At 37.5% G+C, this 19,920-nt stretch overlaps 1 protein-coding gene across 1 annotated transcript in view; it reads left to right on the forward strand.

The window, feature by feature from the left end:
- The window catches only part of SCFD2 (sec1 family domain containing 2), a 394,551-nt gene that overhangs the window by 31,555 nt on the left and 343,076 nt on the right, over window positions 1-19,920 (forward strand). Inside the window, exons 3-4 of the mRNA XM_066280835.1 lie at window positions 2,135-2,262; window positions 14,989-15,164. Coding sequence (XP_066136932.1) covers window positions 2,135-2,262; window positions 14,989-15,164 — 304 coding nt within the window. The remainder of the gene's footprint in view (window positions 1-2,134; window positions 2,263-14,988; window positions 15,165-19,920) is intronic.

A 19,920-nucleotide genomic window follows, 5' to 3' on the forward strand; every position in this document is an offset into this window, starting at 1 on the left:
CAAAACAGTTCTCCTGGGTGTCGTGTACCCAGAACTATGCATATTCTGAAATAGTCTTCTTCCTCTTGCTTTATTTTTGGTTATATGTTTTTGTTTTGCTTTTTTTGGGGGTGGGGCAGACAAGGACAGACAGGAAGAGAGAGAGATGAGAAGCATCAACTCATTGTTGCAGCTCCTTAGTTGTTCATTGATTGTTTTCTCAAATGTGCCTTGACCAGGGGCTACAGCCTAGCCAGTGACCCCTTGCTCAAGCCATCAACCTTTGCCTCAAGCCTGCCACCCCATGCTCAAGCCAGCGATCCCATGCTCAAGCTGGTGAGCCCATGCTCAAGCTGGATGAGCCTACGCTCAAGCCAGTGACCTTGGGGTTTTGAACCTGGGTCCTCAGTGTCCCAAGCCTGATGCTCTATCCACTGTGCAACTGCCTGGTCAGGCTTTCCTCTTGTTTGGTGATGAAGATTTTGTATCTTCCTTGAGGACTTTCTTTACCATTCTCCTTCCCAGATTGAATTATAACTTCTTTCCTTGGCTGTTTTTAGAATTTATGTGTTTGTGAACTTGCTCACATTTCCAGTAGAAATCATTCTCTGAGCCTCTGCCCTCTCAGCTGATAAATCTGTGCAAGCATTTGTCATGCCTCTTATCACACTATTTGGCAGGGGGGGGGGAAGGGAATAATTTCTTTGCTTATATCTCTGCCTCTTATAAGTCATTGAAAGCTTATACCTTGTTTTTATCTATATCTCAACTACTGAGAATAGGGCTTGGCATGTAGTTTACCTGTTTATTTAAATTTAACATAAACTAGTGATGCAGAGTTAAAATGATGCAGAGTTAAAATGTTTTCATTAGATCAAAACAAATGGAATATGCTAAGCAGTGATGTTAGTTGACTCAGAAAAAAAAATAGGTGATATTGAAAGTAACTGCTCTTTAATGAAAGATTAGTATGTGCCAGACATGAAACTCAGTGCTGAAGTACAGCATCTCATTATTCCAAGTCAAATTTGAACTTGAAAGATATACTTTATTGGGGTATCACTTTAAAGCTGAATTAATACCTTATTAGTTATAAATTTTTAAACTAAACCTTAAAAATGCATTTATTTTCAAACAATTGCTAACTGGATAGTAAGAGACTTTAGTAGAGCTATAAGTGGCGGAAAAAGCCCTTGGGATAGGACAGAAGTCATCTTTGTTTCTGTATATTCAGTTTTTAAAACATTACTACAAATGGGTATACTTGGCTACATGTAAGCAGTCTTCCGGAAAGAACACTGTATTCATTTATAATTTAAAAATGGTGTTTTGGGTGAGACAGAGGGCTTTTGGAGTAGGGAGCCCAGATGAGACCCTGTTTAATGCAGTGCTTCGTTCCCTTATCAATGGTTAATTGTAAAGGCTTCAGTAAGTGCCATCCTTCCAACCTAAGGCCCAAAGCACAATACTTAAGGCCTTGGTTACTTAGCCTCATTCTTGATTTTTATTCAATAGAAAACCCATTCATTTGGAATTCTACTGAGTGATTTTTGAACAGGAATTTTTATTGCTAATTGCTTTGTGTTTTCTAGACAAGTATGTTATCTCAAATTGATATGCTTATTATCACTGACAACTTATTTTTTGACATGGATTAATTTTGGCATACATAACATTTATATGTTACTATAGCAATATTAAACTATACTCTGAAATGCTTTTAAATGCAAAGTCTGAAAACAATGTATCATATCATTTCCCTCCACTTCTCAGAGCATGATGTAATCTTTCTTTCTTTTCTTTTCTTTCCTCTTTCTTTCTTTTCTTTTTTTCTTTCTCTTTCTTTCTTTCTTTCTTTCTTTTTCTTTCTTTCTCTCTTTCTCTCTCTCTCTTTCTTCCTCCCTCCCTCCTTTCCTTCCTTCCTTCCTTTTCTTTCTTAATTTTTCGCTTGATTTTATTGTCTCCTTAGGTTCTCAATATTTTGTGCTGATTAAAGTGGATCAGATAGTCTTTATTTAATCCTAATGCTTAGAGTCTATCAGTAGGAAAGACTACATTAGTGTTCACAAAAGATATTTAAGAAATTAGTTTGCTTTCAACCCTTTTCGTTCTCCAGTAGAAATTTATTCTAAAGCTCTGTGTGGTTTTATTGCAGTGACACTGCAGCCAGAGCCCTGTGGGAAGCCTTACTAAGCACCAAGCACAAAGAGGCAGTGATGGAAGTCCGGAGACATCTAGTGGAAGCAGCAAGCAAAGAAAATCTGCCAATCAAGATGAGTATGGGTAAGAGTCTACTTCAGCCAGGATAGACGGTAACTGCAGGCTCTAAGGGAGTTCATTTAAGTCTGCTGTGAATGGTGAGCCAACTTAACCAGTATGGCATGTTGTTAAAAGTATTGAAGTATTTGTAAACTGTTGAAAGAGTGGGGAGGAAATACGTACACATTGCCCTTGAGGCTCAACAATGACCCCTTTTCTTAGACTTAAATTTGGGAACACCAGGAGAGTCATTGGATGCAAAGAATAATTCTTTTAGTTTCTTTAGTTAATGTAGAACTATTGAAATCAGTCTGTACCACCTTCCTTTCATTCTATTCCACCCTCACCTTCCTACCTTTTAATCCTCCCTCCCTACTTAATGTGGATAAAAACTCTTTTTATTAATTTTGCATTTTGAATGAACTATTATGCTGACAAAGCAGTTGAGCAGATAGGCATGCTTTGGCCTGGCCTCTCACCTTCAGAGGGCTCTGCTAATTGTCCAGTCACATAAATGTTATCCCTTCTTGACTAGGGTATCCCATATCTCATTTTTCTCATTTCTCATGTTTTTCCACACTCAGCTTTGTCTTCAGTCTTAGAAGAATCAGGCTGAAATGGAATATAAGTTTTAAATAGCTTTTTCTTTTGGTTAAAATGTCAGAGAACTAATGTTTTCATTTCAGAAAAGGAATTTGGTGTTTTATTTTATTTTATTTTTTTAGGTGAGAGGAGAGTGATAGTGAGGCAGACTCCCACAAGTGCCCCAGCCAAGGTCCAGGTGGCAACACCATCTGAGGCCAATGCTCTAGTACTGAGGTATTTTGGCACCTGAGGCTGATACGCTTTGACCAACTGAGCTATCCTCAGCACCTGGGGCCATGCTCAATTGAACTACTGGGTGTGGGAGGGGAATAGGGAGAGAAAGGGGAGGAGGATGGGGAAAGAAACAGATGGACGCTTCTCCTATGTGCCCTGAATGGGAATTGAACCTGGGATGTCCATACACCAGGCTGATGCTTTATCCACTGAGCCACTGGCCAAGGCCAGTGTTTTACTTTTTTGTTAAATAATTCTATTAATATGGAAGTACTTAAATATATATATTGAATCTGGTTAATAGGAAAATTTTACTTATGGAAGGTTTATTTCTATATTTTAAAAATGTTTTCTTACTTATAACCTGCTCTTAGATATCCAATAAATAGTATTAGTACATTTTACTGAGAGGAAAATCTTTGCTGAGATTCCTAGCCCAAGTTCTTAAGAACTTATAAGTACAAAATTTAAACTATCAGTTTGAAATGGAAGAACAAGATTCTAGAAGTAAAGAAATGTGGATAAACCTTGAAGAAAAAATGTTAACAGAGTCATTACTGGGGGAAAAAAATCATGACTTCAGTGTGTAGGGAAACTATATTTGAGGGCTTCAAGGAACATAATGATAATAAGAAAAATGAAAATAGTATTTATAGAATATTTACAATGTGCCAGGTTTTCTTCTGATTTTTTCAGGTGTTATTTTATTTAATTCTCAGTAATTCTGGTGAGATAGGTACCATTACTATCCAATTTTTCAGAAAAGGGAACTGGAATAGAGAAAAATTAAGTCGAAGACCTTACCTCTGAGAAGGAATAGGACCGAAATTCAAACCCAGACAGTCTGGTGAAAGAGAAGATGCTCTTCATTTGTAAAACCATCCTTGTTCTATACAACCAATGCCAGAAGTCCTACTGTTGTATTAGGGTAGAAATAAAACTGCTACTTTAAGACCATCCTGGCATTTGACTATTAATTTCAGTTCCTTTCTTTCTTCCTCTCTCTCTGCCTCCCTCCTTTCTCTTTCTCTTCTTCTTCTTTTTTTTTACATTTCCACAGTTCTAGGTACATATTAAGAGTAAGCATGTTTACTTTGTAGAGTTCTTCATCCATGATTATGTGAAACAACAAGTAGTTGAGGGCTTGGCTGGTTGTCTCAGTGGTAGAGTGTCTGCCCGGTGTGTGGATGTCCTTGGTACTACAATTCCTGGTCAGGATACACAGGAGAAGTGCCCATATGCTTCTCTACCCCTCCCCCTCTCGCCTCTTTCTCTCTCTCTCTCTCTTTCTTTTTCTCTCTCTCTGTCCCTTCTGCAACCATGGCTCAATTAGGGGGAGCTGGCCCCATGCACTGAGGATGGCTCGATGGCCTCCCCCTCAGGCACTAGAATGGCTCCAGTTACAATGGAGCAGTGGCCCCAGGTGAGCAGAGCATCACCCCCTAGTGGACTTGCCAGCTGGATCCCAGTCAGGTGTATGAGGGAGTCTGTCTCTGCCTCCCCTCCTCTCACTAAAAAAGTACTTGATATAGTCAATCAAGAAAAGTAGAAACGCACAAAAGGTCTTGGTGATAAGATTGACTTATAGTCTGCTTCAGTGATATATCTTATGATGCTATCACAGAGCATAAGTGAATTTTTATTGTTTAATGCACAACTCTTGAAAGATTAACACACATTACTTTTTGAAAAGGCTGTGTCTTTTTTTTAAAAAAATCAGAACTAAGGTGGGAAAAGTTGAGTAACTTCATAAGGATTCAGATTTAAATGTTTTGAGATTTCTGTTGGCTAAAAAAAATTTAGATAAAATGGTTTGCTTTATCCCTCAAACTCCAGACATGGGGGAGGGTGGGAAGAGAAATAAAAGAGAAGAAAATAGACAGTTGTTAGCAAACTTCTGTTGTAAAAGGGCCAAAGGGATAGATCCAAATCACTCTATCCAGTGTCAAGTATAATTTAGTAAAAGAAATGCAGTGTGACTACCCACTTCTGCTTCATGTCACTAGTCATAATACTAGTCAGAATTTTTGGTGTGTTTCATTTCTATGTACCAACAGATATACAGCCATCGACAGCAAGGAAAATAGCTGCAATATAAACATAATAAAACACTGGTATTTGAAAACTGTGTATCATTTAGCTTATCATTATAAGAAGCCATGTTCTTATGTCTTACATATACCAAAGTATAAAATTTTTTTGACTGTCATAGAGACTTCTAGTATTTTTGAGACATTAACCAGAGATTTTAATTTTATACTGAGGATCATCTTGTATTGAATTTTTTTTTTGTATTTTTGTATTTTTCTGAAGCTGGAAACGGGGGGGAGACAGTCAGACAGACTCCCGCATGCGCCCGACCGGGATCCACCCGGCACGACCACCAGGGGCGACGCTCTGCCCACCAGGAGGCGATGCTTTGCTGCGACCAGAGCCACTCTAGCGCCTGGGGCAGAGGCCAAGGAGCCATCCCCAGCTCCCGGGCCATCTTTGCTCCAATGGAGCCTTGGCTGCGGGAGGGGAAGAGAGAGACAGAGAGGAAGGAGGGGGTGGCGGGGGTGGAGAAGCAAATGGGCGCTTCTCCTATGTGCCCTGGCCAGGAATTGAACCCGGGTCCCCCGCACTCCAGGCCGACGCTCTACCGCTGAGCCAACTGGCCAGGGCCTTGTATTGAAATTTACTGAGAGGGATCCCATGAGTAAAATCTCAGATCTTAAATATAAAATTTTTCAGTACAAGGTAATATTAAAACATTATCAGCACTAGGAGAAATAAACATCATCCTCTTAAAGGAGAAAATTTCATTGCTAAAACAAACCCACAAACTTTTGTGTATGTAGATTATATCTATTGATATCTGAGGAATAGATAGATATATAGATTTTTAGATAGGTAGGTAGGTAGGTAGGTAGATAGATAGATAGATAGGTAGATAAAAGGTAGATAGCTCCCAGAAATAGCTCACATTGAAAATTGAAGCAGGAAAATTTTTTTAAAGTATTTATTAAGTAATGTAAAAATATAATAAACTTTTTACATGTTAATATAAATAACATATTTTTGTAAAAAATAACTATGTTCTAAAATAAAAAAAGTTAGTGAGAACAATGGCACAGTTTTATATTTTTGCACATCTTGATGTCTGGTTTAATAGAAGACAGCTATATCTCATATCTGCTTTTCATTCAACATGTGATGTATTCTTTTGTTTAAAGTATACAAAGAAAATCTTGTCATACAAATATGCATAGTTTTAAAAGGAAGAAATATTTTAATAACTTTTCAGAAAACTGAAGATACTCTTCTTTGATACGATATTATTTTTACAAGAGATAATTTCTTATAGGTTAATTGCAATAAAGAATATAAATCCATATAATTAAATTCTCTATATACTGTTATGTTAAAAACCATTGCTCGCTCTTGCACTTTGAATGGATCTTTTACACACAAAGCGTTCTATACCATTGTACATTAGGCACTTGGAAAATACTGGTTCTTTAAATTGTGCAGATCTTCCAAATGTTGTACACAGTATGCAATATAATAAAACCACATTTGTTGCTACCCTCACTTAAAGATTTTCTAAGGTATCCTTAGAATATTTCATTCGTTTTTTATTTTTTAGAAAAATGTGTGAAGAACTCGTTTTTCAGTTGTCTCTTCCAGTAAATATTTTGGGCCATTAAAACAGTGTGACTAGTTCAGTTCACAGTCAGAAAACCACACTGGTGCTTTTCCGCAAGGCAGTCCTTCTATCATACTTAGGTTGGCACCAGAAGTATTTCTCGTATATTTCTCATTTCTTTACACAGCGTATTGACATTTTCTTAAGAGTTCGGATTTGATAAAATGAATTACATTTGCAGTTTCATCATGGCCATTCTGAAGTGAAATTGCCTACTTATTTATATTGGTGTCACTACTGTGATTGACGCCAAAGCACCAGCACTTTTACCTGTTATTCTTTTTGTACCCTCAGTGCAAACACAGCATAGTAACAAGATTGGGTGATATCTTAGTATTATAATGAAAATAGTTTTGATTTTTCTGACTATCTAATAGTGTCTCAGGGTCCCTGGGGTGTGTCTTTGAGAACCGTTATTTAAAAGATGGCCATGTTCTCTGTAGTTCAACATTAGTACAATTTCCTGGAGATCTTTGGAATCATAGTTAGATGTGAAAATAAAAGAAGAAACCTCATTGAAATTTTTTCCAGATAGATCCAGATCTAGAAGTAATAGACAATTATTGGATCCTTGTTGGTGATAGGGAACATATAAAATATTATCTTGCATTCAAAGAAACAAGTTATTTAAATTTGCTGAATCTGTTTTTCTGTTTGCAAAACGGGGATTCTAGGACCTGTAAACCTGATAATTAGATGGGATGATTACGTATATGAGACATAGTGTTTGTGAAATTTAAGATGTTCTGTAAAAGGAGTGGATAGCATGATGAAATTATTTATCGTCTTCTGGTCAGATAAAACCCATTATGAAAACTGTGTCCAATGGTCATGCAACTGTGCATGAAGAGTGCTCTACCAGATGTAGGGATGGAGTTAATCTCTCAGCAGGTTTTGTGCCCTGATCATCTCACTGGGAAATATGTGACTAGAGTAATGGTTTGCAGAAGTGAAAGTAGGGATTTGGGATTTAGTTACCTAGTGATTTTGTTGAAGCCTTAATCTAAAGGAAATATAAGAAATATAACAATATTTCTAAAGGAGATATAAAATTATCATCTAGAGAGAGAAGGTAGAATAAGTGAGAAGAGAGTGGAAGGCAGAGCCTTAAGGCATACATCCATTTAGGGGTATAAAGAAGAGAATCTAAAGAAAGAGACAGAAGGTTTTCACTGAATCTAAAATTAATAATGCTTGAAAGTGTTAGGGTCACTAAACAAATGGTTTCTTCTTACACTTGCACCTAAAACAGAATTAGTTGCCTCTGTTTCTTTAGTTCCTCATCTGATATATGGGAATCTGAATTTCTTTTTCTCCTTTTTATTGAATTTATTGGAGTGATACTGTTTAACAAAATTATACAGGTTTCAGGTGCACAGTTCTACAAAACGTCTCCTGTACACTGTTTTGTGTGTTCACCACCCCAAGTCAAGTTTTCATCCATCACCAGTCATTCCCCCTAGAGCCTCCTGCACCTCCCCCCAGCAATCACAACACTGTTGTTCATGTCCGTCAATCTGTGGTCCTTTCATCAAGCATCTACCCTGTGGCTCTATGTTTTTAACTTAAATTGGTGCATCTTCTTTTTTCTTTTTCCCTTCTCCTCTTCTTCATTCTCCTCTTATTATTATTAATCTTTATGTTTTCTCAAAATAAGGGACCCTCAACATGAGAATATGGGCTAGGAGTTTAAAAACCTATCAGAATGATGGGGGAGGGGTATACAGCACAATCAAATGTCAAAATAATCTGGAGATGTTTTCTCTCAACATATGTACCCTGGTTTATCAATGTCACTGAATTAAATTTAATAAATAAATTAATTTTAAAAAACCCTATCAGAATGATATGGTCAGGAGGCTCATGGCTGCAGGATGGAAGTTTCTTTACTTAGAAGCTCTCTTGAAACCAGAAATTTCTTTCCAAGTCAGAGTGGACCCACCAAGGAAATGCCCCTCCCCTGGCAGCCTAATAGTCTACCTCCTTGGTAACAGGGGCAGTCATCTATTTCTTTTCATGCTCTCTGCTGATTTTATAAAAATTGATGCAGTGTTTAAGTCAGCCTTGGGAAGGCTCCATTTCCAAAGAAAGCCAAACCATAAATGTTTCTGGTGGTTTTATATTTCACTGTTTTGTTTAACTTTCAGGGTGAGCTATTTATTTTCTATTTGTGACCTCTGGTCCTGAAGTAGTTATAGTTTATTCTGTACTATCCTGAAAACATGTCTTGCAACAGGTTTCTGAACTTTGGATCCATTTGATTGAATTGATTCATATAAATAAAATGCTATTTTTACATTAGTTTCTTATTCTTTTTTGATAATGCTGCAGAGCTCAAAATCTGTGCTGCAGGAAATATATACTATTTAAAGGATATCCCAGAAAACCATCTGCAGTATTTATGGTGTATAAAAGTGGTGGCACTGGCATAAAAACAGACATATAGATCAATGGAACAGAATAGAGAGCCCAGAAATAAACTCATGCCTTTATGGTCAATTAGCAAAGGAAGAATGTGAGACTTTCCCAGGTGTGAAGAAAAGCATCATCAAATTGAATAGGCTTACTGAAAAACAAGTAGGAAGAATAAAAAAACCTCTAAACTAGACATAATCACTGTGAATCCTCAGAGTACTAGAAAAGGAGAAGGTCCTAAGGGTCCCACGATGGGCAAAGGAAGCTCACGTGCAAAGGAACAAGAATGAGAGTGGCACACTTTCCTCATCAGTAAGCTTGAAAATCTGAGGTAATGAAGCAAAGTGCTATTATAACCAAGAATTCTAGACCCAGATAAGCATTGAGGGCAAGAAAAAGCCTTTCAAAAATAAAAGGGCTTTGCTTTCTACACACCTTTTTTGAGAAAGTTACTTGAGCATATCCAGCAAAATAAGAATTACACCAAGAAAGAAAAGTCAGGGATTTAACACTGTTCCAGCAGAGGAGAGCAATAAAGGGAGTTCTATGTTGCTGGCTGTGCAGGAAGGCCTGGAGGGCCAACCACCCGGGGTGGACCTGGAGAATGACAGGGTTTGGTAGTCAAGTATTCAGAAATAAAAAAATAAAATAAAATATAACCCCACAAACTCTAAAAATTAGAATACTTTAAATCTTTGGTTAAGAGAGATAATGCCCCCCCTACCCCCAAAAAGAATTCCATTGAACATTCTAGAAACACAGTGTATTATATGAATAAGGAAATGTAATCATAGCACATTATTATATAATTCATAATGATGCAAACACTACTGATTCATTTTGACCCTTTAAATCAAACTATAAAGAAGCACATAAGACTAAAGTATACTTATAGAACAAAATATAAATGCTATCAATTTTGACCAGATAAAAATAAAAGTAAATATGAGTTGGAAGATAAAAGGGGGAATATGAAGTAAAGAGAAGGGAGCGTAGCTAAAATCCTCTTCTTAGAACATGAAAAAGGCATGCCATTTATAGTTGACAGAATAAGAAAGAAAGTTTAAGTATATAATGTAAGTTACAACGATAACCAACACATTGGAGCAGAAGCGTTTGAAATCTTTTGTCTGTCTATGGACTATCTCACCATATCACCATCTCTTTGTTGTTGTGTGTTCCTAGCCTTTAAGTTCCTCTCTGTCACTCTGACAGAATGAGAATCAGCTGTAAAACCTATGTGATGTGCTTGGTCTGCCCTCTGAGCCTTTTGTACATTACTTTCTTTTTCTTTTTTTTTTTTTCTTCTTTTTTTTTTGTATTTTTCTGAAGCTGGAAACGGGGAGAGACAGTCAGACAGACTCCCGCATGCGCCCGACCGGGATCCACCCGGCACGCCCACCAGGGGCGATGCTCTGCCCACCAGGGGGCGATGCTCTGCCCCTCCAGGGCATCGCTCTGCTGTGACCAGAGCCACTCTAGCGCCTGGGGCAGAGGCCAAGGAGCCATCCCCAGCGCCCAGGCCATCTTTGCTCCAATGGTGCCTCGGCTGTGGGAGGGGAAGAGAGAGACAGAGAGGAAGGAGGGGGGGATGGAGAAGCAAATGGGCGCTTCTCCTATGTGCCCTGGCCAGGAATCGAACCCGGGTCCCCCGCACGCCAGGCCGATGCTCTACCACTGAGCCAACCGGCCAGGGCCTGTACATTACTTTCAAAACTCCTAAACCATCTTTCATATACAAGACACTGCTCTCTTATGTCAGCCGTTGAATTAACATTTGGAATTTTCCCTGATGGTGTTGCCCACCAACCAATAATTTAATTTTAATAGAGTTGTCACCTTTGTCTATATATCAGCACAGGTGGTGTTGCTATCTTACATGTGTATCCTAGAAAACTTGCTTTGCAAAAGTCACATACTCTCAGTATAGGGCTCATGATAAAAAAGATATCATTTGCAGAAGCCCATTCAAAAATCTTTGCAAACTTATTATCAGTGCACTAATAAAAACAAGAATCTTGATAAAAAATACTAGCATAGTTAATATTATGTTAAATTCCTATAAATAACAAAATGTTATAGCATATATGTGAACAAAAGACTTGAAGGTAGCTCACTGAATTGGGGGATAAAGGGGTTTTGAGGCTGTTTAGTTACGAAGACAAAAGCCAAAAGCCCTGAAAATCAGGTAGAACCAAACAGGAAGCTCTTCCAGGGTGGGACCCACAGCCAGGCAAAGCCAAGAGGACTAGGGATGTGTGGGTGCCACACATGGCGCTCAGTTCCTCTGGAGGCTTGCGGCGTTCAGCTGTGTTCATTTCCTTTACAATCCTCTGATGGTACTTGGTGGCACAAATTGTTAAAATTATGAGAAAAATAACAAATGAATAGATATGACCTTTGTATAAATTAAAATTATTTCCATTTGCCAACGATTGTGTGTGAGTTAATAGAGTTTTAGCAGAACATATTCTATTTAAATATTTTAATGTCCTTTGCCTTTATTATATGAGAAAAAAGATTGAAAAAATGGAAAATGAAATGCTAATTACTGGGAATGCAAGTCTTAAAATATATGTTTGTTTACTTACATTTCACACACTGGGTATTCATTCATGTTTTTAGGAAAATGAATAAAAAACATGCAATGACAATATTATTTCTCATAGCAAGAGTTTCCTTAAAATAACATATAGTACAGTACTAAATATGGTATTTTAGACAAAATTTCTGATGGTGGTTGCTTTCTACCATTAAAACACAGGTTTATGATTAAATCAAACCTGGCACTGAATACATTTAAAGACTCCCAACAAAGAATCGCCTATGTGTAGATATTTTAAATATATTTTAATAAGTCACAAAACAAGTTGAGAGAGTTATAATTTATTGAGTGTATATAATAAATAGAAAAATAGGCTCCATTATGCATTTGAGTTCAATTAAATTCAATTTTTAAAGGATCATAAACTATATTTATTAAAATATTAAATCATTTTGTTTCCCAAATCTGTCCCCTTTTCCCCTAGAGATAATTATATTTTAATAAGAATTTTAAAATATGTATAGAATTGATGGTTGAAAAAGTTTAATGTTTTTCTCCTAGCTAAGTTGAAATTAGAACCTTATTTCTCTTTCTTAGAAACTATTAACCAGAAAAATAAAACCTAATAGCTGTTCCTGCTTGAAAACCATTTTTTTAAATTTCAAATTGTCATTTTTTGAAAAAGTTGCTGTATGTTATGTGGTCTTGATATAAAATAACTTGTTTTTATGGCTTTAAAAATGGTTTGCAAAGCTTTCTGGGCTGACATATTGAAATCACCATGTAAATCTGCTTGACAGGTGTTCTGGGTGTTTTTGGTAATGTGAGATTTGAATAAATGTTCTGTCTATGGCTTTTCAACACCTGGTTCTATAATTAGGGGATATTTCAAAATGAATATGAAACTATAAAATATTCCCTAATTTTTGTGAGCAGTATAGTTGCTTGCTGTTTTAGTTGATATGAACTGAGAAGCTTTCTCAAATCGTTAATCTCATTATAGTCTTTTTATTAGTATTTTGCCTTCTTTTGTGTAAGGTTGTGATTAAGTTTAAAACTTGAAAATGTAACTAGCCTGTATTTTAAAACATTTGTGTTAAGTAGTCTTTTACTAAATGCCAACTAGCATGTTATGGATTTTTATCAAAAGTTCTGCTTTCATGACCTATCTTATGAAATGTTCATGGCTTGTGTGTATAAGTAAGGATATACAGAGAGTAGCAGAATTCATCAAGGATGAGTAATTGCTAAATTCACAATGTAATGTTCCATTGGCATTTCCTTTATGAAATACACCCATTTGTTTCTTTGGACCAAGTACCTGATGTGGGAATGTGGTGCTATACAAGTATGGTTACTGGGTCTGAGTCTGAGCTTGGAAATGCTAACTGGATAAAAAGTTCAACTATAGGTATATTTTTGAATCAAAGACACCCTTATCTTTAAGTAGAGCACAGGATTATTACAATAGAAGTCTAGGCAACCCCTCCAATGACTTTCTCTGATGATTTCCATGTCTGTGGTCTCTCTATAAGACAGTTATATTACAAATATGCAGATTGTGTGTATTTTGAGCCTGTTTGATTCCTCATCCTTCAGTTGAGGGCATAGCACTAGAGAGGTAGGCAGTTTCATACCATGTAGAACCATTCACACTTTCAAGCAATTTTGATTAAGTGCTTATTTTTATAATTATTTCATGAATATCTCTCTTGATAAACATATCTCTGTGTGTCCAGGAACAACACTACCATCACCTGCAGTACAGTGAATAAGCAAATGGAACTTGCAGTGATCTTAAATTTGAACCCGTTTTGTGTGAAAATTATACCTTATTAAACCTGACTCAAAACCAGAGTTCATGAGCCTCTTCTTTATTTGTAATTTAAGCAAGTGAAATCGTTAGCTTGTTATTTGGAGAATCAGGAATGAACTCATGCTCTACCAGGGACCAAAGAAACTAGTGGGACTCAACTTCCTACTTTCCATTCTTACTATTATTATTCTTTAGATGCTCACCCTGATGAACTGATAAGGAGTTTAAAAATTCTTAATATTGTTAAAATGTAATGAAGAGAAGAATATGTCACAGGCTTATAAGTTTCTTCTGTCAAAGTCTTTTTTTTGTATTATTATCTGTGGCAAAAGGCATTTATTAAGTGATATCTGCCATTTAGCACCATGTAAGACACCTAATTCTCAGTGCTTCAGGTCGGGCTAAGCGATGCAGCTCATGTTTGTTTGCTACCTCACAGTGTTGCTGTGAGGATCAGAACAGGGCATGGTTGCACTGTGTAAATTGCAAAGTGCTGAATAAACACAGGTGGGTTCATTACCAAATATTAACAAACCCCTGTATAACAAACAAACTTGGATTTTAGGCATCGGAGAGCAATCTGCAAACACGGCCTGGGTAAGATGTGTAGGAAGGATTTACTTGACTTTCATCTGAGTTTGGCCCCACTGCCTTCCTCTTGCCCAATACGGAGAATATGCAGTGCTCAAGAGTTTTGTTCATAGCTCTGATACACGGCAGGAATTAAATTCGACAGCTAGGAGAGTGAAAAGTGACTCAGTTGAAGGACTGCTGTTGGCAAAAGTGAAATATAGAGGCTCTGATGGAGTGACTCGTCAACAGGTTTTTTGTTTGTTTTTGTAAAAGCTCTTTCTTTATGATGTAGGTTTTCACATTCCAAATCTAGGTGATCTCTGTAGCAAATGCTTCCTTCTGATATCTTATCTTCCAGTGTTTTTGCCACCCTCATTTTCCATACATTTTTGTTTTGTGTAACATCCAGTTTTTATGGTCACAAACCCACTGATACCAGTGATAAACTTTAATCTACAGTCATAACAAAATTCTCCTTTTATTGTGTATACACACATACACACACACACGATTAGAAATCTTGCCTTTTGGCCTCTTAGATTGCTAAATCTTATGTCTTGGAGACATACCCCATGTTGAGCTCAACAATTTATTTGTGTGCGTTTGAGAATTTATTTACGGGGGTACTGCAGAATTAGAAAATGAATTCTACTGGCAATATAGCCTTGGCCAGATCACTTAACATCTGTTTCCTCACTTGCAAAATGCAAGTAATAATTTCAATTTCACTGTTGTCACCATGTTGTCGTAGGAATCACAATAGCTTAGCAAAACTTGAAGTCAACGCTGGAGTTCTGTGCCAATATAAGGCAGTTAATATTATTAATGACACTCTTCTTATTATTTTTACCACTCCCAGAAGAGGTTCACTGATAAATTATTATGTTTCTCCAGGGAGAGTCACTCCGGTGCAGCTCATGTCCTATATTCAGCTCTTTAAGAACAACCTCAAAGCTCTAGCAAATCACTGTGGACTCCTGCAGCTTGGGCTGGCCACTGTTCAGACTCTGAAACACCTGCACACTGCCAAGTGGGACAACTTTCTGGCTTTTGAAAGGCTCCTTCTCCAGGTATGTTGCTATGGGAGCTTCTTGGGATATTAATAATTAAAATTTTCACTTCCAGAGAAAGACATTGATATTTTTTGTAGTCTCAGCAATAAATCATATTGCTGACATATGCTCTATATCATATTCTCCTTGTGCCCCAAAGTAAAATTTAAGTAGAAACTTTTTCCATACCTTTTTAAAATTTTGACCATGACATTTTTGGCTTCTCACTCAACACTAAGAATGTTTTTGAGCATTTGGCTCACCTTTGAAAACCATTTTTCATTTTTATGACACTTGGATCTTTCTTGATCTTTATGGCACCCTTATTCAATTCCTACTGCTTTTCCTGTAGAACAGCACACAGCTTAAAATGATACTAGTGTAAGATGAAGGGAGGAAAACTCCATTTGTAGTTTTATGAAAAAATTTGTATGTGGGGTAGGACCTTTTCATGATTGATGAAATGTTTTTATGGAAAACTTGTAAAAAGATATATTTTTAAAAACTTGTAAAGTATTTCAAACTGACATAAAATAATATGACAAATATCCCAGTATTCTCTATATAAACTCAATATTATTTACTAGTTTTTAATCCTTTTTCATTAAAGAAATAAAACTAGAGATAAATAAAGTTGAAGAATCTCTGATATTATACCCTTCCCTGGCATTCTCTGATTCCCCTTTTTCCTTCCCCAGAGGTAATTACAAGCTACATTACTTGTTTCTTTATTTTTATTAAATATTTATTTTTTTATGAATAGTGCAGATTATTGTCACGGGTTTTACTTTTCATGTAAGTGATGTCGCACTATCAATATCCCTAAACAACCTGCTTTTTTTTTTTTTTTTTTTCCATTTTTTTCTGAAGCTGGAAACGGGGAGAGACAGTGAGACAGACTCCCGCATGCGCCCGACCGGGATCCACCCGGCACGCCCACCAGGGGCGATGCTCTGCCCACCAGGGGGCGATGCTCTGCCCATCCTGGGCGTCGCCATGTTGCGACCAGAGCCACTCCAGCGCCTGAGGCAGAGGCCACAGAGCCAACCCCAGAGCCCGGGCCATCCTTGCTCCAATGGAGCCTCAGCTGCGGGAGGGGAAGAGAGAGACAGAGAGGAAAGCGCAGCGGAGGGGTGGAGAAGCAAATGGGCGCTTCTCCTGTGTGCCCTGGCCGGGAATCGAACCCGGGTCCTCCGCATGCTAGGCCGACGCTCTACCGCTGAGCCAACCGGCCAGGGCCAACCTGCTTTTTCAGCAATCTATTTTTAAGATAATCCAAATTGACATGTATAAATTTAGTTCATTTATTGGAACTATACCATACTATTTGATTGTATAGATATACAAAAATTTATCCACTCCATATTGATGTATAGTTAGGCTGTTCGATATTTGTGTGTGTGAGATTAGAAAGAAATGTGATGAATATCCTGGTATAGGCCTTTGGGAACACATGTCAAAGATTTTGCTAGGATATATGCCTTGGACAGGATTGTTAGATTGTTGAACATGTATGTTGCTGAGTTTACTGAATATCATCAGATAGTTCACCAAAGAAGTTGACTAGTAGACCCTTCTGCTAGGAAGGGATTGCAGCTTGTTTCCCAACACAGTGTCCAGAACACAGGATTATCAAACTAAACATTTTTTTAGTGAGTCAGTGCTATCTCTTTGTATACATTTGCAATTCTTTGACTACTGTGAAGTTGAGCGTCTTTTAAAATATTTATTGGCTATTTGAATTTTCCTTTCTATCAATTGTTCATTCTTACACTTTGCTTATTTTTTCTCATTGGGTAACAACAAAAGCTGTTTTACATCATGCAGATAGATACATCTCTCAGACTATGGTTTGCCCATTAACTTTAAGTCCTGTATTTTATTGTATAAAAGTTTTAAATTTTGATATAGTCTAGTTAATATTATCCTTTACGATTTGTGCTTTTTTATGTTTTATATTAGAAGTCCTTTTTACCCCAATTTCTAACTATATTGTTCTATATTTTATACTAACAATAACAGTTTACTTTTTTTTTTTTTTTTTTTCTGAAGCTGGAAACAGGGAGAGACAGTCAGACAGACTCCCGCATGCGCCCGACCGGGATCCACCCGGCACGCCCACCAGGGGCGACGCTCTGCCCACCAGGGGGCGATGCTCTGCCCATCCTGGGCGTCGCCATGTTGCGACCAGAGCCACTCTAGCGCCTGGGGCAGAGGCCACAGAGCCATCCCCAGCGCCCGGGCCATCTTTGCTCCAATGGAGCCTTGGCTGCGGGAGGGGAAGAGAGAGACAGAGAGGGAAAGCGCGGCGGAGGGGTGGAGAAGCAAATGGGCGCTTCTCCTGTGTGCCCTGGCCGGTAATCGAACCCGGGTCCTCCGCACGCTAGGCCGACGCAACAGTTTACTTTTACATTTGAATTTTTAATCCACCTGGAATTTATTTTTGTTTATGATATTATTAGGATCTAATTTTCTTTTTTTCCATATGGATAGCCCGTTTTCCCCACACCGTTTATGAAATGTTCCATTGTACTTTGGATTACTTATCCAACAGTCATTTTTCTCTTTCTTATGTTGGCAGAACACCAGTTGTATTCTGTGTCTACTCTTTTCCCACATGATTTAGGCAAATGCTGATTGGTCTCAGATTATACTGATAGTCTCATTTCCCCACTTAGCAATTGGCTTAGCAGGTCTAGCCTAAGAGAGATAAAGGGAAGTTTGCTGAAGGTAATTCTAGAAAAGATTTTCTTTTTTTTTTTCTGAAGTTGGAAACGGGGAGGCAGTCAGACAGACTCCCACATGCGCCCCACCAGGATCCACCCGGCATGCCCACCAGGGGGCAATGCTCTGCCCATCTGGGGCGTCGCTCTGCCGCAATCAGAGCCATTCTAGCACCTGAGGCAGAGGCCACAGAGCCATCCTCAGCACCCGGGCCAACTTTGCTCCAATGGAGCTTTGGCTGCGGGAGGGGAAGAGAGAGACAGAGAGGAAGGAGTGGGGGAGGGGTGGAGAAGCAGATGGGCGCTTCTTCTGTGTGCCCTGGCCGGGAATCGAACCCGGGACTCCCGCATGCCAGGCCAATGCTCTACCACTGAGCCAACTGGCCAGGGCTGAAAAAGATTTTCTTTTGCCCTTATACACAGATACATAATGAAGAAACAAGCTCCTTTTTAAGCCTCTTGATGTAAGTTTATGACACTTTGAGCGCTTTGTTTATAATGAATAGAACTCACTGATATTTGAAGGAAGACAAAACAGAACCTGAATCCATAATAATGAGTTTGAGCCTTATCAAAAAGTATCTGGTTTTGTGAGATGATAATTCTTCTCATTGTTCAAAGCCATTTTAACAGTTGGTTTTCTGTAATTTGTAGCTGAAAATATTCATCCTTTTCCCACTGATATGTATAATAATATTCTAAGAGTTCATATAAAGATGGGTTTATTTTTCTATTTCTAGCATTCTAGTGTTCAGTTTATTCATCACAGAATTCATACCACAGCATTTTAAAATCAATATATCCACTTTATGTTTTTCTCTATAAAAGAGGCTTATTAGATTAATTCATGTGTATTTTAAAGATTTTGATGCCATTGTGAATTAAATTTTAAAAGATTTCTAATACTTTATTGGTGGCATGTAGAAATGCTCTTTTTTTACTTTGAATAATTTTTTTGTTTTTTAATTATTGTTGGCATACAATATTATATTAGTTTCAGGTGTACAATCCAGTGATTAGATATTATGTAACTTACTAAGTGATCATCATGATAAATCTAGTAGCCATCTGACACCATACATAGTTATTACAATATTATTGACTATATTCCCTATGTTGTACTTTACATCCCCATAACTATTCTATAACTACCAATTTGTACTTCTTAATCCCATTCTTTTTTATCCATCCTCCTAACCCCCCTCCCATCTGGCAACCATCAAAATATTCTTTGTACCCCATGAATGTTTCTGTTCTCCCTGTCTGTTTATCTTGTTTTCTGGATTCCACATATAATAAAATCATATAATATTTGCATTTCTTTGACTGACTAATTCACTCAGCACAATGCCATCTAGGTTCACCCATGTTGTTGCAGATGGCAAGAATTCATTCTTTTTTATGGCTGAGTCATAATTGTATATATGTGCCACTTCTTCTTTACCCATTCATCTATTGATGGACACTTAGGTTGCTTTCATATCTTAGTTATGGTAAAGAATGCTGCAATGAACATATGGATGTATATATTTTTTTGATGTAGTGTTTTGGGTTTCTTCAGATAAGTACCCAGAAGTAGTTGCTGGGTCCTCCTTTGTCTCGTTATATACCCTTTGTTTTAAAATCTGGGTATAAGTATTCCTACCCCAGCTTTTTGTTTGTTTGTTTCTATTTTCATGAAATATCTTTCCCCATGCCTTTACTTTCAGTTTGTCTGTATCTTTTTATCTGAAATGAGTGTCTTGAAGGCACCATATGCAAGGATCTTGTTTTGTTATCTACTCAGCCTCCATATGTCTTTTTATTGGAGCATTACCATTTGCATTTAAAGTAATTGTTAATAGATATGTATTTATTGTCATTTTATTATTTATATTTTCATCTTTCTTCTTCTCCTCCTCCTTCCTTTTCTTCCCCCCTTCCTCCTTCTCTTTCCCCTCTTCCTTCTCCTCCTCCTCTTTCTTCTTATGTTTTCTATCTCTGTTTTTATTTTTTCTATCTCTTTGTTCAAGTTCTCACTGAGTTCATCTACTCTTCTCCTAAGTTCAGTG

The sequence above is a fragment of the Saccopteryx bilineata genome, chromosome 5 (genome assembly GCF_036850765.1).
Source record: "Saccopteryx bilineata isolate mSacBil1 chromosome 5, mSacBil1_pri_phased_curated, whole genome shotgun sequence".
Lineage (NCBI taxonomy): Eukaryota > Metazoa > Chordata > Mammalia > Chiroptera > Emballonuridae > Saccopteryx > Saccopteryx bilineata.